Source organism: Hemiscyllium ocellatum, chromosome 32 (assembly GCF_020745735.1).
Source record: "Hemiscyllium ocellatum isolate sHemOce1 chromosome 32, sHemOce1.pat.X.cur, whole genome shotgun sequence".
NCBI lineage: Eukaryota > Metazoa > Chordata > Chondrichthyes > Orectolobiformes > Hemiscylliidae > Hemiscyllium > Hemiscyllium ocellatum.
This window is the reverse complement of record NC_083432.1, coordinates 7,400,908-7,427,716: the sequence shown is the minus strand read 5'-3', so window position 1 is coordinate 7,427,716 and position 26,809 is coordinate 7,400,908. Positions and strand designations below refer to the sequence as shown.

Genomic DNA, 26,809 nt, shown 5'->3' with positions numbered 1-26,809 from the left:
TAGACTGATATCTGTATAGTATTAGAGAAGGGAATTAGACTGATATCTGTATAGTATTAGAGAAGGGAATTAGACTGATATCTGTACAGTATTACAGTGTGAAGGGAATTAGACCGACGTCTGAACGGTACTGCAGAGAAAAGGCTATGAGACTGATATCTGTACACTGTTACAGAGAAAAGGGAATTAGACTGCTATCTGTACAGTATTAGAGAAGGGAATTAGACTGATATCTCAACAGTGTTACAGAGAGAAGGGAATTAGATGTTTTATGTACAATATTAGAGAGATAAGGGAATTAAACTCAAATATACAGTGTTACAGAGAGAAGGGAATTCGACTGATATCTGGACAGTATTACAGAGAGAAGGTAATTAGACTGAAGTCTGTACAGGGTTACAGAGGGAAGGGAATTCGACTGGTGTCTGTACGGTATTACAGAGAAAAGGGAATTAGACTGACATCTGTACAGCGTTACAGAGACAAGGGAATTAGACTGATATATGCACAGTGTTCCAGAGTGAAAGGCATTAAACGGATACCTGTACAGTGTGACAGTGGGAAGGGAGTTCTACTGCATTCTGCACTGTGTTACAGAAAGATGGGAATTAGACTGATATGTGTATAATATTAGAGAGAGAAGGGAATTAGACTGTCATCTGTACAGTGTTACAGAGTGAAGGAAATTAGACTTAAATCTGCACAGTATTACAGAGAGAAGGGGGTTCGACTGACATCAATACAATATTACAGAGTGAAGGGAATTAGACTGATATCTGTACTGAGTTACAGAGAGAAGGGAATTAGACTGTTATCTGTACAGTGTTGGAGAGAGAAGGGAATTAGACTGAAGTCTGTACAGGGTTACAGAGGGAAGGGAATTCGACTGGTGTCTGTACGGTATTACAGAGAAAAAGGAATTAGACTGTCATCTGTACAGCGTTACAGAGAGAAGGGAATTAGACTGATATATGCACAGTGCTCCAGAGAGAAGGGAATTACACTGATACCTGTACAGTGTTACAGTGGGAATGGAGTTAGACTGCATTCTGTACAGTGTGACGGAAAGATGGGAATTAGACTGATATCTGTACAGTGTTACAAAGAGAAGGCAATTAGACTGATATATGCACAGTGTTAGAGAGAGAAGGAATTAGACTTATATTTATACAGTGTTACAGAGTGAAGGGAATTAGACAGATACCTGTTCAGTATGACAGGGAGGAGTAAATTAGACTGATATCTGTGCAGTGTTATAGAGAGAAGGGAATTAGACTGATATCTGTACAGTGTGACAGTGAGAAGGGAGTTAGACTGCATTCTGTACAGTGTTACAGAAAGTAGGGAATTAGACTGATATCTGTATGGTGTTACAAAGAGAAGGTTAACAGACTGATGTGTGTATGGTGTTACAGAGGGAAGGGAATTAGACTGCTATCTGTCCAGAGTTACAAAGAGATGGGAATTAGAGTGTCATCTGTACAGTGTTACAGAGAGAAGGGAATTAGACTGCTATCTGTACAGTGTTTTAGAGAGAAGGGAATTAGACTGATACCTGTAAAGTGTGACAGTGAGAAGGGAGTTAGACTGCTTTCTGTACAGTGTTACAGAAAGATGGGATTTAGACTGATATCTGTATAGTGTTACAAAGAGAAGGTTAATAGACTGTCATCTTTACAGTGTTACAGAGAGAAAGGAATTCGACTGATACCTGAACAGTGTTACAGAGACAAGGGAATTAGACTGATATCTGTACAGTGTTACAGAGAGAAGGAAATTAGACTGTGATCTGTACAGTGTTACAGAGACACGGGAATTAGACTGATATCTGTACAGGGTTACAGAGAGAAGGGAATTAGACTGTCATCTGTACAGCATTACTGAGACAAGGGGATTAGACTGATATATGCACAGTATTAGAGAAGGGAATTAGACTGATATCTGTACAGTGTTCCAGAGAGAATGGAATTAGACGTTTTATGTACAATATTAGTGAGAGAAGGGAATTAGACTGTCAAATGTACAGTGTCACAGAGAGAAGGGAATTCAACTGATATCTGGACATCTGTACAATATTACAGAGTGAAGGGAATTAGACTGTCATCTGTACAGTGTGTTAGAGAGAGAAGGGAAGTAGACTGATATCTGTGCAGTGTCCCAGAGAGAAGGGAAGTAGACTGATATCTGTGCAGTGTCCCAGAGAGAAGGGAAGTAGACTGATATCTGTGCAGTGTCCCAGAGAGAAGGGAAGTAGACGGATATCTGTGCAGTGTCCCAGAGAGAAGGGAAGTAGACTGATATCTGTGCAGTGTCCCAGAGAGAAGGGAAGTAGACTGATATCTGTGCAGTGTCCCAGAGAGAAGGGAAGTAGACTGATATCTGTGCAGTGTCCCAGAGAGAAGGGAAGTAGACTGATATCTGTGCAGTGTCCCAGAGAGAAGGGAAGTAGACTGATATCTGTGCAGTGTCCCAGAGAGAAGGGAAGTAGACTGATATCTGTGCAGTGTCCCAGAGAGAAGGGAAGTAGACTGATATCTGTGCAGTGTCCCAGAGAGAAGGGAAGTAGACTGATATCTGTGCAGTGTCCCAGAGAGAAGGGAAGTAGACTGATATCTGTGCAGTGTCCCAGAGAGAAGGGAAGTAGACTGATATCTGTGCAGTGTCCCAGAGAGAAGGGAAGTAGACTGATATCTGTGCAGGATTACGGAGAGAAGGGAATTCGAATTGTGTCTGTACGATATTACAGAGTGAAGGGAATTAGACAGATATCTGTGCACTATTACAGAGAGGAGTAAATGTGACTGACATCTGTACAGTGTTACAGAGAGAAGGGAATTAGACTGATGTTTGTACGGTGTTACAGAGAGAAGAGAATTAGACAGAAATCTGTCCAGAGTTATAAAGAGATGGGAATTAGACTGTCATCTGTACAGTGTTACAGAGAGAAGGGAATTAGACTGATGTCTGTACAGTATTACAGTGTGAAGGGGATTAGACTGATGTCTGAACGGTATTACAGAGAAAAGGCTATGAGACTGATATCTGCACACTGTTACAGAGAAAAGGGAATTAGACTGCTATCTGTACAGTATTAGAGAAGGGAATTAGACTGATATCTCAACAGTGTTACAGAGAGAAGGGAATTAGATGTTTTATGTACAATATTAGAGAGAGAAGGGAATTAGACTGATGTCTGTACAGTATTGGAGAAAGGATTTACACTGATACCTGTACAGAGTTACAGAGAGAAGGGAATTAGATTGACATCTGTACAGTATTACAGAGTGAAGGGAAAAAGACAGATATCCGTGCAGTATTACAGAGAGAAGGAAAGTAGGCTGAAATCTGTACAGGGTTACAGAGAGAAGGGAATTTGACTGGCGTTTGTACGGTATTACAGAGAAAAGGGAATTAGACTGATATCTGTACAATGTTACACAGAGAAGAGAATTAGACTAATACTTGTACAATGTTACAGAGAGAAGGGAATTAGACTGATGTCTGTATGGTGTTACAGAGAGAAGAGAATTAGATTGATATCTGTAACAGTATTACAGTGTGAAGGGAATTAGACTGATGTCTGAATGGTGTTACAGAGAGAAGGGAATGAGACAGATATCTGTGCAATATTACAGAGAGAAGGGAATGAGACTCATGTCTGAACCGTTTTACAGGGAAAAGGGAATTAGACTGATATCTGTACAGTGTTACAGAGAAAAGATACTGATATCTGTACAGTATTAGAGAAGGGAATTAGACTGAAATCTGTACAGTGTTACAGAGAGAAGAGAATTAGACTGATATCTGTACAGTGTTACAGAGAGAAGAGAATTAGACTGATATCTGTGCAGTGTTACAGAGAGAAGAGAATTAGACTGATATCTGTGCAGTGTTACAGAGAAAAGAGAATTAGACTGATATCTGTACAGTGTTACAGCGAAAAGGGAATTAGACTGCTATCTGTACAGTATTAGAGAAGGGAATTAGACTGATATCTCAACAGTGTTACAGAGAGAAGGGAATTAGATGTTTTATGTACAATATTAGAGAGAGAAGGGAATTAAACTCAAATATACAGTGTTACAGAAAGAAGGGAATTCGACTGATATCTGGACAGTATTACAGAGAGAAGGGAATTAGACTGATATCTGTACAGGGTTACAGAGGGAAGGGAATTCGACTGGTGTCTGTACGGTATTACAGAGAAAAGGGAATTAGACTGACATCTGTACAGCGTTACAGAGACAAGGGAATTAGACTGATATATGCACAGTGTTCCAGAGTGAAAGGCATTAGACTGATACCTGTACAGTGTGACAGTGGGAAGGGAGTTAGACTGCATTCTGCACTGTGTTACAGAAAGATGGGAATTAGACTGATACGTGTATAATATGAGAGAGAGAAGGGAATTAGACTGTCAACTGTACAGTGTTACAGAGTGAAGGAAATTAGACTTAAATCTGCACAGTATTACAGAGAGAAGGGAGTTCGACTGACATCAATACAATATTACAGAGTGAAGGGAATTAGACTGATATCTGTACAGTGTTACAGAGGGAAGGGATTTCGACTGGTGTCTGTATGGTATTACAGAGAAAAGGGAATTAGACTGACATCTGTACTGAGTTACAGAGAGAAGGGAATTAGACTGTTATCTGTACAGTATTGGAGAGAGAAGGGAATTAGACTGAAGTCTGTACAGGGTTACAGAGGGAAGGGAATTCGACTGGTGTCTGTACGGTATTACAGAGAAGAGGGAATTAGACTGTCATCTGTACAGCGTTACAGAGAGAAGGGAATTAGACTGATATATGCACAGTGCTCCAGAGAGAAGGGAATTACTCTGATACCTGTACAGTGTTACAGTGAGAATGGAGTTAGACTGCATTCTGTGCAGTGTGACGGAAAGATGGGAATTAGACTGATATCTGTACAGTGTTACAAAGAGAAGGCCATTAGACTGATATATGCACAGTGTTAGAGAGAGAAGGAATTAGACTTATATTTATACAGTGTTACAGAGTGAAGGGAATTAGACAGATACCTGTTCAGTATGACAGGGAGGAGTAAATTAGACTGATATCTGTGCAGTGTTATAGAGAGAAGGGAATTAGACTGATATCTGTACAGTGTGACAGTGAGAAGGGAGTTAGACTGCATTCTGTACAGTGTTACAGAAAGTAGGGAATTAGACTGATATCTGCATGGTGTTACAAAGAGAAGGTTAATAGACTGATGTGTGTACGGTGTTACAGAGAGAAGGGAATTAGACTGCTATCTGTCCAGAGTTACAAAGAGATGGGAATTAGAGTGTCATCTGTACAGTGTTACAGAGAGAAGGGAATTAGACTGATACCTGTACAGTGTGACAGTGAGAAGGGAGTTAGACTGCTTTCTGTACAGTGTTACAGAAAGATGGGATTTAGACTGATATCTGTATAGTGTTACAAAGAGAAGGTTAATAGACTGTCATCTTTACAGTGTTACAGAGAGAAAGGAATTCGACTGATACCTGAACAGTGTTACAGAGACAAGGGAATTAGACTGATATCTGTACAGTGTTACAGAGAGAAGGGAATTAGACTGTCATCTGTACAACTTTACTGAGACAAGGGAATTAGACTGATATATGCACAGTATTAGAGAAGGGAATTAGACTGATATCTCTACAGTGTTCCAGAGAGAATGGAATTAGACGTTTTATGTACAATATTAGTGAGAGAAGGGAATTAGACTTTCAAATGTACAGTGTTACAGAGAGAAGGGAATTCAACTGATATCTGGACATCTGGACATCTGTACAATATTACAGAGTGAAGGGAATTAGACTGTCATCTGTACAGTGTGTTAGAGAGAGAAGGGAATTAGACTGATATCTGTGCAGTGTCCCAGAGAGAAGGGAAGTAGACTGATATCTGTGCAGTGTCCCAGAGAGAAGGGAAGTAGACTGATATCTGTGCAGTGTCCCAGAGAGAAGGGAAGTAGACTGATATCTGTGCAGTGTCCCAGAGAGAAGGGAAGTAGACTGATATCTGTGCAGTGTCCCAGAGAGAAGGGAAGTAGACTGATATCTGTGCAGTGTCCCAGAGAGAAGGGAAGTAGACTGATATCTGTGCAGTGTCCCAGAGAGAAGGGAAGTAGACTGATATCTGTGCAGTGTCCCAGAGAGAAGGGAAGTAGACTGATATCTGTGCAGTGTCCCAGAGAGAAGGGAAGTAGACTGATATCTGTGCAGTGTCCCAGAGAGAAGGGAAGTAGACTGATATCTGTGCAGTGTCCCAGAGAGAAGGGAAGTAGACTGATATCTGTGCAGTGTCCCAGAGAGAAGGGAAGTAGACTGATATCTGTGCAGTGTCCCAGAGAGAAGGGAAGTAGACTGATATCTGTGCAGTGTCCCAGAGAGAAGGGAAGTAGACTGATATCTGTGCAGTGTCCCAGAGAGAAGGGAAGTAGACTGATATCTGTGCAGTGTCCCAGAGAGAAGGGAAGTAGACTGATATCTGTGCAGTGTCCCAGAGAGAAGGGAAGTAGACTGATATCTGTGCAGTGTCCCAGAGAGAAGGGAAGTAGACTGATATCTGTGCAGTGTCCCAGAGAGAAGGGAAGTAGACTGATATCTGTGCAGTGTCCCAGAGAGAAGGGAAGTAGACTGATATCTGTGCAGGATTACGGAGAGAAGGGAATTCGAATTGTGTCTGTACGATATTACAGAGTGAAGGGAATTAGACAGATATCTGTGCACTATTACAGAGAGGAGTAAATGTGACTGACATCTGTACAGTGTTACAGAGAGAAGAGAATTAGACTGATGTTTGTACGGTGTTACAGAGAGAAGAGAATTAGACAGAAATCTGTCCAGAGTTATAAAGAGATGGGAATTAGACTGTCATCTGTACAGTGTTACAGTGTGAAGGGGATTAGACTGATGTCTGAACGGTATTACAGTGTGAAGGGGATTAGACTGATGTCTGAACGGTATTACAGAGAAAAGGCTATGAGACTGATATCTGTACACTGTTACAGAGAAAAGGGAATTAGACTGCTATCTGTACAGTATTAGAGAAGGGAATTAGACTGATATCTCAACAGTGTTACAGAGAGAAGGGAATTAGATGTTTTATGTACAATATTAGAGAGAGAAGGGAATTAAACTCAAATGTACAGTGTTACAGAGAGAAGGGAATTTGATTGATATCTGTATAGTGTTGCAGTGAGAAGGGAATTCGACTGATACCTGGACAGTATTACAGAGAGAATGGAAATAGACTGATATCTGTACAGCATTACAAAGAGAAGGGAATTCGACTGGTGTCTATAGGGTATTACAGAGAAAAGGGAATTAGACTGATACCTGTACAGTGTTATAGAGAATAGGGAATTAGACTGATATCTGTACAGTGTTACAGAGACAAGAGAATTAGACTGATAGCTGTACAGTTTTACAGAGAGAAGGGAATTAGACTGATGTTTGTATGGTGTTACAGAGAAGGGAATTAGACTGATGTTTGTATGGTGTTACAGAGAAGGGAATTAGACTGATATCTGTGCGGTGTTACTGTGAAGCGAATTAGACTGACATCTGGACAGTGCTACAGAGAGAAGGGAATTAGATTGATATCTGTATAGTTTTACAGAGTGAAGGGAATTAGACAGATATTTGTACAGTATTACAGTGTGAAGGGAATTAGACAGCTATCTTTACAGGATTACATTAGATTACTTTTTTTAGATTACTTTAGATTACAGAGAGGAGGGAATTTGGCAGATACCTGCTCAGTATTACAGAGAGAAGGGAATTAGTCTGAAATCTGTACAGTGTTCCAGAGAGAAGGGAATTAGACTGATGTCTGTACAGTATGACAGTGTGAAGGGAATTAGACAGATATCTGTGCAATGTTACATAGGGAACAGAATTAGACAGATATCTGTACAGGATTACAGAGACAAGGGAATTCGACTGATAGATTTGCAGTATTACAGAGAGAAGGGAATTAGACTGACGCCTGTACAGTATTACAAAGTGAAGGGAATTAGACAGATACCTTATACAGTGTTACAGAGAGAAGAGAATTAGACTGATGTCTGCACGGTGTTATAGAGAGAAAGGAATTGACTGATACCTGTACAGTGTGACAGATAGATGGGAATTAGACTGATATCTGTACAGTATTAGAGAAGGGAATTAGACTGATAATTGTGCAGTGTTACAGAGAGAATGAAATTAGACTGATATCTGTACTGTGTTAGAGAGAGAAGGGAATTAGACTGTCATCTGTACAGTGTTACAGAGAGAAGGCAATTAGACTGATGTTTGTACAGTATTACAGAAGGGAATTAGACTGTCAACTGTACCGTGTTACAGAGAGAAGGGAATAAGACTGAAATCTGCACAGTATTACAGAGAGAAGAGAATTCGACTGACTTCTGTACAATATTACAGAGAGAAGGGAATTTGACTGATACCTGTACAGTGCGACAGTGAGAAGTGAGTTAGACTGCATTCTGTACAGTGTTACAGAAAGAAGGGGAATAGACTGATATCTGTATAGTGTTACAAAGAGAAGGTTAATAGACTGTCATCTTTACAGTGTTACAGAGAGAAGGGAATTAGACTGATATCTGTACAGTGTTACAGAGGGAAGGGAATTCGACTGGTGTCTGTACGGTATTACAGAGAAAAGGGAATTAGACTGACATCTGTACAGCGTTACAGAGACAAGGGAATTAAACTGAAAAATGCACAGTGTTCCAGAGTGAAAGGCATTAGACTGATACCTGTACAGTGTGACAGTGGGAAGGGAGTTAGGCTGCATTCTGCACTGTGTTACAGAAAGATGGGAATTAGACTGATATGTGTATAATATTAGAGAGAGAAGGGAATTAGACTGTCATCTGTATAGTGTTACAGAGTGAAGGAAATTAGACTTAAATCTGCACAGTATTACAGAGAGAAGGGAATTCGACTGACATCAGTACAATATTATAGAGTAAAGGGAATTAGATTGATATCTGTACAGTGTTATAGAGGGAAGGGATTTCGACTGGTGTCTGTACAGTATTACAGAGAAAAGGGAATTAGACTGTCATCTGTACAGCATTACAGAGAGAAGGGAATTAGACTGTTATCTGTCCCGTGCTACAGAGAGAAGGAATTAGACTGAAATCTGTACGGTATTACAGAGAGAAAGGAATTAGACAGATATCTGTGCAGTATTACAGAGAGAAGTGAATTAGACTGATGTTTGTACGGTGATACAGAGAGAAGGGAATTAGACTGAAATCTGTCCAGAGTTATAAAGAGATGGGAATTAGACTGTCATCTGTACAGGGTTACAGAGGGAAGGGAATTAGACTGATATCTGTATAATATTAGAGAAGGGAATTAGACTGATATCTGTACAGTATTACAGTGTGAAGGGAATTAGACCGACGTCTGAACGGTACTGCAGAGAAAAGGCTGTTAGAGAGAAAAGGGAATTAGACTGCTATCTGTACAGTATTAGAGAAGGGAATTAGACTGATATCTGTACAGTATTACAGTGTGAAGGGAATTAGACCGACGTCTGAACGGTACTGCAGAGAAAAGGCTGTTAGAGAGAAAAGGGAATTAGACTGCTATCTGTACAGTATTAGAGGAGGGAATTAGACTGATATCTCAACAGTGTTACAGAGAGAAGGGAATTAGACGTTTTATGTACAATATTAGAGAGAGAAGGGAATTAAACTCAAATATACAGTGTTACAGAGAGAAGGGAATTAGACTGGTGTCTGTACGGTATTACAGAGAAAAGGGAATTAGACTGAATTCTGTACAGCGTTACAGAGACAAGGGAATTAGACTGATATATGCACAGTGTTCCAGAGTGAAAGGCATTAGACTGATACCTGTACAGTGTGACAGTGGGAAGGGAGTTAGACTGATATGTGTATAATATTAGAGAGAGAAGGGAATTAGACTGTCATCTGTACAGTGTTACAGAGTGAAGGAAATTAGACTTAAATCTGCACAGTATTACAGAGAGAAGGGAATTCGAATGACATCAGTACAATATTACAGAGTGAAGGAAATTAGACTGATATCTGTACAGTGTTACAGAGGGAAGGGATTTCGACTGGTGTCTGTACGGTATTGCAGAGAAAAGGGAATTAGACTGTCATCTGTACAGCATCACAGAGAGAAGGGAATTAGACTGATATATGCACAGTGCTCCAGAGAGAAGGGAATTACACTGATACCTGTACAGTGTTACAGTGAGAATGGAGTTAGACTGCATTCTGTACAGTGTGATGGAAAGATGGGAATTAGACTGATATCTGTACAGTGTTACAAAGAGAAGGCAATTAGTCTGATATATGCACAGTGTTACAGAGAGAAGGAATTAGACTTATATTTATACAGTGTTACAGAGTGAAGGGAATTAGACAGATACCTGTTCAGTATTACAGGGAGAAGTAAATTAGACTGATATCTGTGCAGTGTTACAGAGAGAAGGGAATTAGACTGATACCTGTACAGTGTGACAGTGAGAAGGGAGTTAGACTGCATTCTGTCCAGTGTTACAGAAAGAAGGGGAATAGACTGATATCTGTATAGTGTTACAAAGAGAATGTTAATAGACTGTCATCTTTACAGTGTTACAGAGAGAAGGGAATTAGACTGTGATCTGTACGGTATTACAGAGAGAAAGGAATTAGACAGATATCTGTGCAGTATTACAGAGAGAAGGAAATTAGACTGATATCTGTACAGGGTTACAGAGAGAAGGGAATAAGACTGATATATGCACAGTATTAGAGAAGGGAATTAGACTGATATCTCTACAGTGTTCCAGAGAGAATGGAATTAGACGTTTTATGTACAATATTAGTGAGAGAAGGGAATTAGACTGTCAAATGTACAGTGTTACAGAGAGAAGGGAATTCGACTGATATCTGGACATGTGTACATCTGTACAATCTGTTCAATATTACAAAGTGAAGGGAATTAGACTGTTATCTGTACAGTGTTACAGAGAGAAGGGAATTAGACTGTCATCTGTACAGTGTTACAGAGAAAAGGGAATTAGACTGATATCTGATTTCAACCTGACTGCAAATCCCCTTCCAAGGATGCCTACCTTGAAGAAGTTCTCCTCCTCTCTTAATAATGATCTTAGTGAGTGTCTCTCTCACTGCAACTCCCAGGTCATCTCCTCTGCCCTGAAGCTCTTCAACCACATCCTGAAACAGACTCGCTACCACAGCCACATCTCCTTCCTCAGTGCCTGCCTCCGAAAGCAACTGATCCCACAAGGACACTTGATCCACATTCAGACATTCCTGATGAAGGGCTTTTGCCCGAGACGTCGATTCTTCCTGCTCCTTGGATGCTGCCTGACTTGCGGTGTGTAATGGAAAATTATCCATTTACTGTGAAATTAATTATCCATTTACTGTGAAATTTAAAGTGAATGAGTCAATTTCAAATCAATGCTGTGGTGAGCTTTATAAATGATGCTTTGATGAAGGTTTGCAGTTAGCTTATATCTGTTTGAATTCTGTAAACATTCAACTCGACCTTGCGATAGACCAAATCAGCAAAAGGTGAACAACTGTTATGTCTAGGACCAGGGGATGATAGGATAACAACTTGAGTTTCCCCAGTCTCTGCCCTTGAGTGTGAGATAAGGAACGCCATAAGGCAGGCGTCTGCGTAACTTTTTGTTACTCATTGCATTGAGACATATCACCCTTTGTGTGAAAAACTTGCCCCACACATCTCTTTTAAACTTGATCCCTCTCGCACCTTAAACCTGTGTCCCCTAGTAATTGACCCCTCCAACCTAGGAAAAAGCCTCATACTTTCCACCCTATCCACGCCATTCACAACCTCTACTAGGTCACTCCAAAACTTCCTGCGTTCCTGTGTATCCAACCTTCCTTCATCACTAAAATCCCCCACACCAGGCAACATCCTGGTAAACATTTTCTGTACCCTCTCCAAAGCATGCACATGTGTGGTGACCAAAACTGTACACAATATTCCAAGTGAGACCTAACTAAAGTTCCATAAAGCTGCAGTATAACTTGTCTGTCCTTATACTCAATGCCCCTTCCATTGAAGGCAGGCAAGCTGTAGGCCTTTTTTTACCACCTTATCTTCCCGCGCTGCCACCTTAGTGATCTGTGGACCTGCACACCCAGATCCCTCTGCATATCAATAATCTAAGGGTACTGCCATTCATTGTACAATTTCCATCTATACTTGACCTTCCTCAGGTAAGTATTTCCCGTGACTGGGGTGGTTTTAAACTAGGATAGCAGGAAGGTAGGAACCTAAGCAGGGTGACAAGGAAAAGAGAAATGAGGACAGCAATAAAAGAGAAAACAGTGAAATGCAAAAACAGTAGACAAGGTTATTAGGGCACTAAACAAAATGAGCAACAGCACAAAGAAAAGTTAGGATGACTAAAAATGCCAAAAAGGTAATGTATAAAGGCTTTGCATCTAAATGCATGAAGTATTTAGTAGAAGGTCTATGTACCCATGGCGCAAACTGAAGAAAATGGAAATGATTTTGTAGCCATTACAGAGACATGGTTACAAGGAAACCAGAACTGGGAATTTAACATCAGGGATGTTTAACCTTTATTGAAAGACAGGAGGGATGGAAAAAGTGGTAGGGTAGCAATATTAGTAAGAGATTAAATGAGGACAGTTGTACGAGATGATCTTGGTTTGGATGATGTCCAGTCCATTCAGGTGGAGGTAAATAACAGCAAAGGAAAGCCAACATTAGGAATAGATCCCATCCCCCAGAAAAAAAGCCACACTGTAGGAAAGAGTATTAATCAGGACATAATAGGAGTATATAAAATAAACACAGAGCAATAATTATGGGTGACTTTAATATTCCTGTTGATTGGATCAATCAAGTTGAAAAGGGTAGTTACAGCAGTACATTTATAGAGTGCATTAGGGATAGTTTCCTGGAGCAATATGTCACAGAGCCAACCAGAGGTATCCCCGTTCTGTTAATGAGTATAAGGAGGTATAATAAATGACTTCAAAGTCAAAATCTCCTGGGAAGTAGTGATTACATTTATGAAAGGTTAATAAAAGGCTACATGAGTGTAAGGATGTTATGCTTCAGTTATAAAAGCCATTGAGGCATATCTTGAATACTATTTAACGAAAGATGTAAGTGAATTGGAAGTGGCTCAGAGGAGGTTTAGATTGATATCTGGAACGTGGTGGGTTGTCTTGGGGGGGTTAGTTGGACAGGTTAGTTGGGCTTGATTTCACTGGAGTTTGGAAGATTGCGATGTGACTTGATTGAAGTGTACAAAATCCTGAATAACCTTGCTAGGTGGATGAGGGAAGGATGTTTTCTCTGGTAGGGCAGTTTAGAACTAAGGGGAACTATTCTATAATGAGAGGTTGGCACTTTAGGACAGAGAATGAAGCAATTTTTTTCTCTGTCTCAGAAAGTTATGTGACTTTGCAACTCTGTGTCTCAGAAGGTACTGGAGATGGGGTTGTTGGATATTTTTGACAGAGTTGGAAATATTCTGTAAAGCACCAGAGTCATGGGTCAACACAGCTAGATAGGAATGTGCAGTTTGGAACTCATGTGCAGTATGGGTGGCACGGTGGCACACTGGTTAGCACTGCTGCCTCACAGCGCCTGAGACCTGGGTTCAATTCCCGACTCAGGCGACAGACTGTGTGGAGTTTGCATGTTCTCCCCGTGTCTGCCCCCTCCGTGTGCTCCGGTTTCCTCCCACAGTCCAAAGATGTGTGGGTCAGGTGAATTAGCCATGCTAAATTGCCTGTAGTGTTAGGTAAGGGGTAAATGTAGGGGTATGGGTGGGTCGGTGTGGACTTGTTGGGCCGAAGGGCCTGTTTCCACACTGTAAGTAATCTAATCAAACAGATAAGTCACCATCATTACTGAATAATGGAGCCGCTTGAAGGGTCAAATAGTCTGTTTGCTCCTATTTTGGATGAATCTGTTCAGATGGAAATTGAAATTTCTGTGCTAGTAGCCTGACCTTATTGTCAAGAGTATGGTGCTGGAAAAGCACAGCAGGTCAGGCAGCATCCAAGGAGCAGGAGAGTAGGCGTTTTGGGCAAAAACCCTTCATCAGGAATGAGGCTGGGAGCCTAGGGGGTGGAGAGATAAATGGGAGAGGGGTGGGGCTGGGGGGAAGGTAGCTGAGAGTGCGGATGGAGGTGGGGGTAAAGGTGATAGGTCAGAGGGGAGACAGGTGGGAAGGAAGATGGACAGATGGGACAGGTCAGAAGGATGGTGCTGAGCTGGAAGGCTGGAACTCGGGTAGGGTGGGGGGAGGGAAAATGAGAAACTGGTGAAATCTACATTGATGCCCTGGGGTAGGGGGGTCCCAAGGCTGAAGATGAGGCATTCTTCCTCCAGATATCAGGTGGTAAGGGAGTGGTGATGTAGGAGGCCCAGGACCTGCATGTCCTTGGCAGAGTGGGAGGGGGAATTGACCTTTGTACAACTGACCTTAAACTGAATTGAATTAGCTTTATAAATATGGCTTCAGGAGCAGGCCAGGGACTAAGAATTCTGCAGCAAATAATTCACTTTCTGACTCCCCAAAGCCAGTCCAACATCCACAAGGCATAAGTCAGGACTGTGATGTAATAAATAATGCTTGGATGGGTATAATTCCAACAGCACTTAAGAAGCTCAAAACCATCCACGAAGCAACTGGCATGATCAGCATTATATTCACTATTTCTAAGATTCATTCCCTTTGCCTCTGACATTCAGTAGCAGCAATGCGAATCTTTACAAGTGCATTGCAAAGTTCACCAAAACCCCTTACACAGAACCTCTACCATCTCAAAGGACAAGAAGATCAGATGATGGGGAACACCACCATGTGAAGTTCCTCTCCATGCCTCTCATCATCACTCGGAAGTTTATCGTTGTTACTTTAGTGTCACTGGGTCAAAATCCTGGAAGTCTAACCCCAAATAACATTGTTGGTGCATGGACACCACAGGTAGTGCAGCGTTTCACAAAGGCAGCTTACTACACATTCTTCAGAGCAATTAGAGATGGACAATAAACGTTGGTCTTGCAGGTGCCTCCCACATCCTGTTCATGAATACTTTTTTAAAAAAAATACAGACCTCTACAGAGTCCCAATCTTCCACCTTTCTCTCCATAGCTCCATAATTCTTTTCTGTTCAGATAATGATAGAATTCTCTATTTGAAACACCAATTTTATCGTTTAGATCAGACCCTTCAGAAGGAGAGATTATGGCTGAGATGGTATGTCAATGGATGAATATTCTAATGGTCTGGTGATATGGGTTCAAATGTCCAGTCAGCAACCAGGTTACATTTAAATTAATGCATCTGGAATTGGAAACCCATCTCAATCATGAAAATCATGCAACTATTATCAATTATCATCCAGATCCATGTGGTTCACTAATGTTGTTTAGGGAAGGAATCTGCCATCCTTACCTGGTCTGGCCTACATATGACTCCAGACCCACAGCAATGTGGTTGACTCTTGATTGTCCTCTGAAATAGCCCAGAAAGTCACTTTGTTGAAGGACAATTGGGTGATAGAGTTCACCTTCCCAATGTCATCCACATCACATGAAAGATCCTGATCTTAGCCACTTTTTGTATGAGAGGCTTTTCCATCTTGAATTTATGCCCCCTCTGCTTTTTGTTTCTTCTACTATTGATAACAGTTTAACTCAAGCTACTCTGTTCACACCCCCTCATGGTTCGAGATAGAGACAGATTAGAGTGCAAACACAGAATACAGAGCTGAAAGACCAGATGTGCCCAGAGCCTAAAACTCAAGGCTTGAATCTCAGAACTTAGTTCCCATCACCCAAAACCTGAGGCTTCTAGACTGCCCCCTGAAACCACTACTGAAGTAACTGTACATTAAAGCCCCAGAACTTGAAACCCAGAGATAGGAGAAACCAGATCGCAAACCAACATCCAGTGCCAAGGATCCTGCATTCGGTCACCTACCTGAGAGGAGTTGAAGAACATCTCATAATGCATTTGGATCTGCCAAAGAATTCCAGACACCTCAGAGTAGGGCATCGCCATGAAAATCACATAATGGACCCCAAACAACGGCATCAGTACAAGTGTGGACTTCAGCAGTTTCCTTTCGGAGAAACAAAACCAGTTGAAAGACAGAGTGAGTATCAGAATGGCAGAATGAGCTGTAGCTAACTTGAAGCTACACTCCAACATCAATGTACAGAGTACACAATACAGAGTCCAAAGCCAATCACTGAACACTATTCCAATAAGTTTATGCATGTGTCAGTGTGTGTGTGTGTGTGTGTGTGTGTGTGTCAGGGCGGTGACAGCTGCCCTGAAATGCAAATAATGTACTCTGTACCTGGGTGAAATCTCAAGTTGCCTTCAGTTCTATGTGAACGTCCTCCTGCTCTAAAAGGTACTACAACTGGTTCCATGTTTTAGGCTTAGGGCTTGGGAAACATTCAGAGAGCACTCAGGTATCATATAAGACTATCCAAAACAGAATTTCGTTCAGAAGATTTGGTGTATTATTAAAATGGGTTGCCATAGAGAATGGAAAGGCTCTGGTAACACTGATTGTAAGACAGCACATCATAGAGTCAGTGAGATGTACATCACGGACACAGACCCTTCAGTCCAACTCATCCATGCCAACCAGGTATCCTAAATTAATCTAGTGTCACTTGCCAGCACTTGGCCCATGTCCTTCTAAACCCTTCCTATTCACATACCCATCCAGATTAGATTAGATTACTTACAATGTGGGAACAGGCCCTTCGGCCCAACAAGTCCACACCAACCCTCTGAAGAGCAACCCACCCAGACCCATTCCCCTACATTTACCCCTTCACCTAACACGATGGGCAATTTAACATGGCCAATTTTTGGACTGTGGGAGGAAACCGGAGCACCCAGAGGAAACCCACGCAGACACAGGGAGAATGTGCAAACTCCACAAAGAGAGTTGCTGTGAGGCAGCAGTGCTAACCACTGTGCTATCGTGCCGCCCCTTTTAATGGTGCAATTGTACCAGCCTCCACAAATTCCTCTGGCAGCTCATTCCATACATACACTAATCTTTCCAAGAAAATGTTGCCCCTTAAGTCCTTTTTAAATTTTTTTCCCCTCTCACCCTCTAGTTCTGGACTTGCTCCACCCTGGCAAGAGACCTTGTCTATTTACCCTAACCATGCCCCTCAATGTCATAAACCTCTGTAAGGTCACCCCTCAGTCTCTGACCCTCCAGGGAAAACAGCCCCACACTCTTCAGCCTCTCCCTGTGGCTCAAACCCTCCAACCCTGGCAAAATCTTTGTAAATCTTTTCTGAACTCCTTCAAGTTTCACAACACCCTTCCTACAAGAGGGAGACCAGAATTGCACACAATATTCCAAATGTGGCCTAACTAATGTCCTGTACAGATGCAACATGACCTCCCAACTCCTACACTCAATGCTCTGACCAGGAAAGGAAAGCATACCAAACACCTTCTTCACAATCCTCTCTACCTGAGACTCTACTTTCAAGGAGGTCTGAACCTGCACTCCAAAGTCTCTTTGTTCAGCAGCACTCCCCAGCACCTTACCATTAAATGTATAAGTCCTGCCCTGACTTGCCTTTCCAAAATGCAGCACCTCACATCTATCTAAATGAAACCTCACCTGCCACTCCTTTCTGAAAACTGTGTCCGATGGAAATATGCCTTTTATGTTGATTAATCCGGGTGCCAATGGACAAGAGAGATTTTAAAAATCACCTTTCCAGTCTAACATCTGTATCACTCAGCTGCTCTTCAGCATGCTTCACTTTAACTATGTCTCACCTGCAAGGACATCTTCAGTCCAAAACCCCTGGTGTAATAAAGCTGGTTACCCATTACTTGGTACCTCCAAATGAATCCAAACTCTCCTGACCCAGCCTATTCCTTTCACTTTATTCTCTTTTTTTAATTTATCCCCAACTTCATTGACAGCCCTCAGAACTTCAGATTCATCAGGACTACTGTTCCTTGTTCTGTTAAGAGGCTACCTTATAATTCTCATGTCATTGTGTAATCCATGGCTTTTGCTTTGTTGTCAGTCAAGGTGACTGTTCTGAAAGCAACCTCTTGCAGTATTGAAGGATTTTTCTGTGGTTTGTGATCTTTTCTGAGTTGATCTTTTCCAGACCCGCTATAGGTACTGTCAGTTTAATCTCTAATCTTTCCCCTCTAATCCATGGTCCATGCTTCTTGGTCATCATTTGGAATATTCAACCAATGTTTAAACATATTACTTACCTGAATGTCCCACAATTGTTACATCCCTCCACTCACTAGAATTCACTTTGTTATCCATCATTGCCAACTTGTCTTTAAATCTGATAGTTCTGCCCCATGTACCAGGATTACCCACATCAGGGGCGACATGGTGGCTCAGTGGTTAGCACTGCTGCCTCACAGTGCCAGGAACCTAGGTTCGATTCCCGCGTTGGGCAACTGTCTGAGTGGAATTGGCATATACTCCCTGTGTCTGTGTGAGTTTCTTCCAGGTGCTCTGGTTTCCTGCCACAATCCAAAAATATGCAGGTCAGGTGCATTGGCCATGCTACATTGCCCATAGTGTTAGGTGCATTAGTCAGGATAAATATATAGGGTAGGGGACTAGGTTTGGATGGGTTACTCTTTGGAGAGTCAGTGTAGACTTGTCGGGCTGAAGGGCCTGTTTCCATACTGTAGGGAATCAAATCTAATCTAAAAAATTAGAGACCAAAAAAAGCTACAGATGCTTCAGGCAGAGGCTAGAAGAACACAGCAAGCCAGGCAGCCTCAGGAGATGGAGACATCAACATTTCGAGTATAACCCCTCTTCAGGATTCACTTTACCTGTGTTACCATTATCCAACTCTTGATCTACAATATCAATTTCTCACAATTTTCATCCAAAGACACATGAGCAAGGAATAGCAGGAAGGAATAGGAGGATAGAGCAGATGAATGCATGGCTGAGGAGCTGGTGTATGGGAGAAGGATTCACATTTTTGGATCATTGAATCTCTTTTGGGTAGACGTGACCTGCACAAGAAGGACGGATTGCACCTAAATTGGAAGGGGACTAATATACTAGCAGGGGAATTTGCTAGAACTGCTTGGGAGGATTTAAACTAGTAAGGTGGGGGGTGGGACCCAGGGACATAGTGAGGAAAGAGATCGATCTGAGACGGGTACAGCTGACAACAGAAGTGGGTCAAACAGTCAGGGCAGGCAGGGACAAGGTAGGACTAATAAATTAAACTGCATTTATTTCAATGCAAGGGGCCTAACAGGGAAGGCAGATGAACTCAGGGCATGGTTAGGAACATGGGACTGGGATATCATAGCAATTACAGAAACATGGCTCAGGGATGGGCAGGACTGGCAGCTTAATGTTCTAGGATACAAATGCTACAGGAAGGATAGAAAGGGAGGCAAAGAGGAGGGGGAGTGGCATTTTTGATAAGGGATAGCATTACAGCTGTGCTGAGGGAGGATATTCCTGGACGTACATCCAGGGAAGTTATTTGGGTGGAACTGAGAACTAAGAAAGGGATGATTACCTTATTGGGATTGTATTATAGACCCCCCAATAGTCAGAGGGAAATTGAGAAACAAACTTGTAAGGAGGTCTTAGCTATCTGTAAGAATAATGGGGTAGTTATGGTAGGGGATTTTAACTTTCCCAACATCGACTGGGACTGCCATAGTGTTAAAGGTTTAGATGGAGAGGAATTCCTTAAGTGCGTACAAGACAATTTTCTGATTCAGTATGTGAATGTACCTACAAGAGAAGATCCAAAACTTGACCTGCTCTTGGGAAATAAGGCAGGGCAGGTGACTGAGGTGTCAGTGGGGGAGCACTTTGGGAATAGTGACCATAATTCTATTCGTTTGAAAATAGTGATGGAAAAGGATAGACTAGATCTAAATGTTGAAGTTCTAAAATGAAGGAAGGCCAATTTTGACAGTATTAGGCAAGAACTTTCGAAAGCTGATTGGAGGCAGATATTCGCAGGTAGAGAAACGGCTGGAAAATGGGAAGCCTTCAGAAATGAGATAACAAGAATCCAGAGAAAGTATATTCCTGTCAGGATGAAAGGGAAGGCTAATAGGTAGACAGAATGCTGGATGACTAAAGAAATTGAGGGTTTGGTTAAGAAAAAGAAGGAAGCATATGTCAGGTATAGACAGGATATATCGAGTGAATCCTCAGAAGAGTATAAAGGAAGTAGGAGTATACTTAAGAGGGAAATCAGGAGGGTAAAACAGGGACATGAGATAGCTTTGGCAAATGGAATTAAGGAGAATCCAAAAGGTTTTTACAAATATACTAAGGACAAAAGGGTAACTTGGAAGTGAATAGGGCCCCTCAAAGATCAGCAAGGTGGGCTTTGTGTGGAGCCACAGAAAATGGGAGAGATACTAAATGAATATCTTGCATCAGTATTTACTGTGGAAAAGGATATGGAAGACGTAGACTGTAGGGAAATACATGGTGACATTTTGCAAAATGTCCATATTACAGAGGAGGAAGTGCTGGATGTCTTGAAATGGTTAAAAGTGAATAAATCTGAGAAGTGGAAGTGGAAGATGGAGTTTTATTCAGATAAATGCGAGGTGCTGCATTTTGGGTAAGCAAATCTTAGCAGGACTTATACACTTAGGGAGGTGTATAAGCAGGTCCTAGGGAGTGTTGCTGAACAAAGAGACCTTGGAGTGCAGGTTCATAGCTCCTTGAAAATGGAGTCACAGGTAGATAGGATAGTGAAGGTGGTGTTTGGTATCCTTTCCTTTATTGGTCCGAGTATTGAGTACAGGAGTTGGAAGGTCATGTCACGGCTGTACAGGACATTGAACATAGAACATAGAACATAGAAGGATACAGCGCAGTACAGGCCCTTCGGCCCTCGATGTTGCACCGACCGAATCCTACCTAACCTATACTAGCCCAATAACTTCCAAATGCCTATCCAATGCCCGCTTAAATGACCATAAAGAAGGAGAGTTCACCACTGATACGGGCAGGGCATTCCATGAATTCACAACCCGCTGTGTGAAGAATCTACCCCTAACATCTGTCCTATACCTACCACCCCTTAATTTAAAGCTATGTCCCCTAGTAACACCTGACTCCATTAGCGGTAAAAGGTTCTTAGTATCTACCCTATCTAAACCCCTAATCATCTTATACACTTCTATCAGATCTCCCCTAAACCTTCTCTTCTCCAATGAGAACAGCCCCAAGTGCCTCAGCCTTTCCTCATAAGATTTTCCTACCATTCCAGGCAACATCCTGGTAAACCTCCTCTGCACTCGTTCTAAAGCTTCCACATCCTTCCTATAGTATGGCGACCAAAACTGCACACAATACTCCAGATGAGGCCGCACCAGAGTCTTATACAACTGCAACATGACCTCAGGACTCCGGAACTCAATTCCTCTGCCAATAAAGCCCAGTACACCATATGCCTTCCTCACAGCACTATTTACCTGGGTGGCAACTTTCAGAGATCTGTGTACATGGACACCAAGATCCCTCTGCTCATCCACACTACCAAGTAGCCTACCATTAGCCCAGTAATCCATCATCTTGTTATTCCTACCAAAGTGAACGACTTCGCACTTAGCTACATTGAATTCCATTTGCCACATTTCCGCCCAGCTCTGCAACTTATCTATATCCCGCTGTAACCTATCACTTCCTTCCTCACTATCCACAACTCCACCGACTTTTGTGTCATCCGCAAACTTGCTTACCCAGCTTTCAAGTCCTTCCTCTAGATCATTTATAAAGATAACAAAAAGCAATGGTCCCAAAACAGATCCTTGTGGTACACCGCTAGTAACTGCGCTCCAAGATGAACATAATCCATCAACTACTACCCTCTGTCTCCTTCCAGCCAGCCAATTCCTAATCCAAACCTCTAATGTATCCTCAATGCCATACCTCCGAAGTTTTAGCATTAGCCTACCATGGGGAACCTTATCGAACGCCTTACTAAAATCCATATACACAACATCTACTGCTTTACCCTCATCCACTTCCTTGGTCACCTTCTCAAAGAACTCAATAAGGTTTGTGAGGCACGACCTGCCCTTCACAAAACCATGCTGGCTATCCCTGATCACGTTATTCCTACCCAGATGTTCATAAATCTTATCCCTTACCATTCTCTCTAAGACTTTGCCCACCACTGAAGTCAGACTCACTGGCCTATAGTTACTAGGGCTATCCCTACTCCCTTTCTTGAACAATGGGACCACATTCGCTATCCTCCAGTCCTCTGGTACTATTCCCGTTGACAACGACGACATAAAAATCCAGGCCAATGGCTCTGCTATCTCCTCCCTAGCTTCCCATAGAATCCTGGGGTAAATGCCATCAGGCCCAGGAGACTTATCTATATTCATCCTTTCCAATATTCCCAAAACCTCTTCCCTGCATATTTCCAGGGCATCCATTCTAATTATTTGTGATTCCATATTCACATCAGCAACAGTGTCCTGTTCCTGAGTGAATACTGATGAAAAGTACTGATTTAATGTCTCTCCAATCTCCTCCGCCTCCACACACTACTTCCCACTACTATCCTTGACTGGACCGATACCTACCCTAGTCATCCTTTTATTCTTGACATACCTATAGAAAGCCTTTGGGTTTTCCCTAATCCTACCAGCTAAAGACTTTTCATGTCCCCTTCTCGCTTCTCTTAGCTCCCTCTTTAGCTCCTTCCTGGCTACCTTATAACTCTCAATCGCCCCTACTGAACCTTCACGCCTCATCTTTACATATGCCGCCTTCTTCCCTTTCACAAGGGACTCCAATTCCTTACTAAACCACGGCTGCCTCACAAGGCCCTTTACACCATGCCTGACTGGTACATACCTATCGAGGACACGCAGTAGCTGCTCCTTGAACACTCCCCACATCTCATTAGTGTTCTTCTCTTGAAGCCTGTTTTTCCAATCCACACATCCTAAGTCATGCCTCACAGCATCATAATTTCCCTGCCCCCAGCTATAGCTCTTGCCCTGCGGCGCACGATTATCCCTCTCCATCACTAAAGTAAAAGTCACCGAGTTGTGGTCACTGTCCCCGAAGTGCTCACCTACCTCCAAGTCTAACACCTGGCCTGGTTCATTACCTAGAACCAAATCCAATATAGCCTCCCCTCTTGTTGGCCTGTCGACATATTGTGTCAGGAAACCATCCTGCACACATTGTACAAACACCGACCCATTGGTTGGGCCACTGTTGGAATATTGTGTGCAATTCTGATCTCCTTCCTATTGAAAAGATGTTGTGAAACTTGAAAGGGTTCAGAAAAGGTTTACAAGGATATTGCCAGGCTGGTGGATCTGAGCTACAGGGAGAGGCTGAACAGGCTGGCACTGTTTTCCCCAGAGCATCAGAGGCTGAGGGGTGACCTTATAGAGGTTTACAAAATTATGAGGAGCATGGATAGGATAAATAGACAAAATCTTTTCTCTGGGGTCGGGGAGTCCAGAACTAGAGGGTATAGGTTTAGGGTGAGAGAGGAAAGATGTAAAAGAGACCTAAGGGCAACATTTTCACACAGAGGGTGGTACGTGTATGGAATGAGCTGCCAGAGGATGTGGTGGAGGCTGGTACAATTGCAACATTTAAGAGGCATTTGGATGGATGTATGAATAGGAAGGGTTTGCAGGGATATGGGCTGGGTGCTGGCAGGTGAGACTAGATTGGGTTGGGATATCTGGTCGACATGGAGGGGTTGAACCGAAGGGTCTGTTTCCATGCTGTACATCTCTATGACTCTATGAGTCTGTCTTGGACACAAAGCAGCCTGCTTTCTTCTATCAGCTGCTCAGAGTCTGCGATTTTATAACGATTCACCATTAATCATGAAAGATAACCTAAACAGTTTGATTTCAATCAGGAAATGACTTGAACATTTAATGTAAGGTCCTAGGGAGTGTTGCTGAACAAAGAGACCTTGGAGTGCAGGTGTGGCTCCTTGAAAGTGGAGTCGCAGGTCGATAGGATGGTGAAGATGATGTTTGGTATGCTTTCCTTTATTGGTCAGAGTATTGAGTACAGGAGTTGAGAGGTCATGTTGTGGCTGTACAGGACATTGGTTAGACCACTGTTGGAATATTGTGTGTAGTTTTGGTCTCCTTCCTATCAGAAGGATGCTGTGAAATTTGAAAGGGTTCAGAAAAGATTTACGAGGATGTTGCCAGGGTTGGAGGATTTGAGCTATAGGGAAAAGCTAATAGATTGGGGCTGTTTTCTCTGGAGCATCAGAGGCTGAAAGGTGACCTTAAAAAAAAGGTTTATAAGATAGACAAGGTCTTTTCCCTGGATTTGGGGGAGTCCAGAACTAGAGGGCAGAGATTTTAGGTGAGAGGAGAAAAGTTTAAAAGGGACTTAAGGGACATTTTTTTCACACGAACAGTGTTGCGTGTATGGAATGAGCTGCCAGAGGAAGTGGTGGAGACTAGTACAATTGCAACATTTAAAAAGTACCTGGATGGGCATATGAATAGGAAGGGTTTTGGAGGGACATGGGCCAAGTGCTAGCAAATGGGACTACATTAACTTAGGATATCTTGGCAGCACGGACGAGTTGGACTGAACGGTCTGTTTCCGTGCTGTACATCTCTATGACGTTGTGACTGTTTCTGAAACAATCCAAAGGAGCAACAGTCACAGAATAAAAATGATGAAAGTAAAGCAAAAATACCTCCATAATCTGAATGATGCCTTCAGGGTGCAGTATTTTTCAGTGAAATCTGCTTTGCTTGAAGCAGTTTGTATTCAACTAAAAGTAGATGCTACACTGTTTGACTGATGTCCTGAAGGAACACTTACAGGCAGCACCACAATGCAAGCTGATGATACAGTGGTATTATGGAGTTTGAAATATATCATCTTAATAAGACTGGAGTAGCAGTTAACACTAGCAGTTAGGCTTATGGGATTTTTAAATGTTTGGTTTCAGTATAAAGCAGCATTAGTCTGGAAAGACTTTAAATCAACAATCTGGTTGAGAGAATATTACTCACATCTAGGCTAATCATTCCAGGGCTTCTCAGAAACACCATATTGTCTCTAAACAAGAAAGAGAGCAATTCTGAAGCAGCTATCATATTGTTTTATAAAAAGGATTGAGGAAGAAATTGCTCAGAGTACCTGGGGAGGAAATCTTATAAGATGACATTTTGAACATTGTATGAGGGGTAAGATTTAATTTATTTTGAAATGTAACTGTATGTATTAACTCTAATTTTCAGTTTAGGAGTACTAAGGAAATCTATTAATTGAATATTAATTGAATTCAATTATATACACATGTAGACATTCAATTGAGCCCTTGATAATTAGCAAAGAACTAGAAGCAGTACATCTCACGAAGCCCTGGTGGCTAAAATGGTGCTTTGTTGTGTTCATAAGCATATGTTTGCAATGTGCTGGAAATAGATAAAAGTGTAATAATTGAAACGAGTTCAATCCTTCACCAAGTGGATTTCTGGGATAAAACAGTGTGGCACAAATACACCATACAAGACTTTATTTTACTTGTCCTCAATTCTCCTTACAAGAAAGGTCTATATGCTTCTGCTTTTCTGCTGTGCTGTTTGTAACCATTGAGTTTTTTTGTTCAAGTACACCCATGTCTCTCTGAACATCAGCATGTCAATCTGTTTCATCTTTGAGCAACCACATTATGCTCTATATATTATATTGCTATATACTATATTCCCTATTCAGCTACCTATACCTCAGTTCAGCCTTTGTTTTCTCCTATTCTCAACTTGCTTTGTGCTGTCAGCAAATTCTGATATACTATTCTTCATCTCCACATCTAAATTATGAATATAGATTGTAAATAATTCAGTTCCCAGCACCAATCTTCTTTACTTCACAAATTACAGCCTTTCAACTGGAAATAATCTCAGTTCTCCCTACCCTCTGCTTCCTGTCCATTAACCAAATCTCTAGTCACATGTCCCTCAAGTCCATGAGCCCTTGCCTTATACAGTAAACTTTTGTGGTATCTTACTAATGCCAGACTAGGTAAGTCTTCAAAAAACTTTAACGAGCTTGTCAAACACTATCTCCCTTTCATGAAACCATGCTGACTGATCATGTTATGATTTTTCCAATTCATTGCGAAGACTCCCTTAATAATAGATTTCAGAATGCTGCCAATGATTAGAAAGGCAAATGCAATGTGCGCATTCATTTTCGGAGGGCTACAATACAAAAGCAAGGATGTACGGCTGAGGCTTTGGTCAAATCACATTTGGAATATTTGAGCAGTTTTGGGCCCTGTCTCTAAGGAAGGATGTGCAGACATTGGAGAGGGTCTACAGGACATTTACAGGAATGATCCTGGAGATGAAGGGTTTGTCTTGTGAAGAGGGGTTGAGGACTCTCAGTATGTACTTAAAGCAATTTTTAATGACAGGGGAGTAGGGTGCAGAGAGAGTTCTCATTTTAACTTACAGAATATTGAGAGGCATGGATAGAGTTGACGTGGAGAAGATGTTTCAACTATTAGGAGAGACTCAGCCCCGAGGTCTTACCCTCAGAGTGAAGGAGGAATTTCTTCAGCTAAAGGATGGTTAATCTCAAGGTTTATGTAAAGATTTAAAGCTCAGGTGGTAGTTGCAGTTGTTGTGGGTATGTTCACTGAGTTGGGAAGTTGGTTCGCAGATGTTTTGTCCCTTTTCTAGGTGACATCCTCAGTGCTGTGGAGCCTCCTGTACCATGC

General features: G+C 41.9%; 1 protein-coding gene across 1 annotated transcript in view; it reads right to left on the bottom strand.

Annotated features, from left to right (window-relative positions):
• Window positions 1–26,809, bottom strand: part of LOC132830739 (parathyroid hormone/parathyroid hormone-related peptide receptor-like) — a 146,233-nt gene that overhangs the window by 33,667 nt on the left and 85,757 nt on the right. The window contains exon 13 of the mRNA XM_060848577.1: window positions 16,014–16,155. Within this exon, the coding sequence (XP_060704560.1) occupies window positions 16,014–16,155 (142 nt within the window). The remainder of the gene's footprint in view (window positions 1–16,013; window positions 16,156–26,809) is intronic.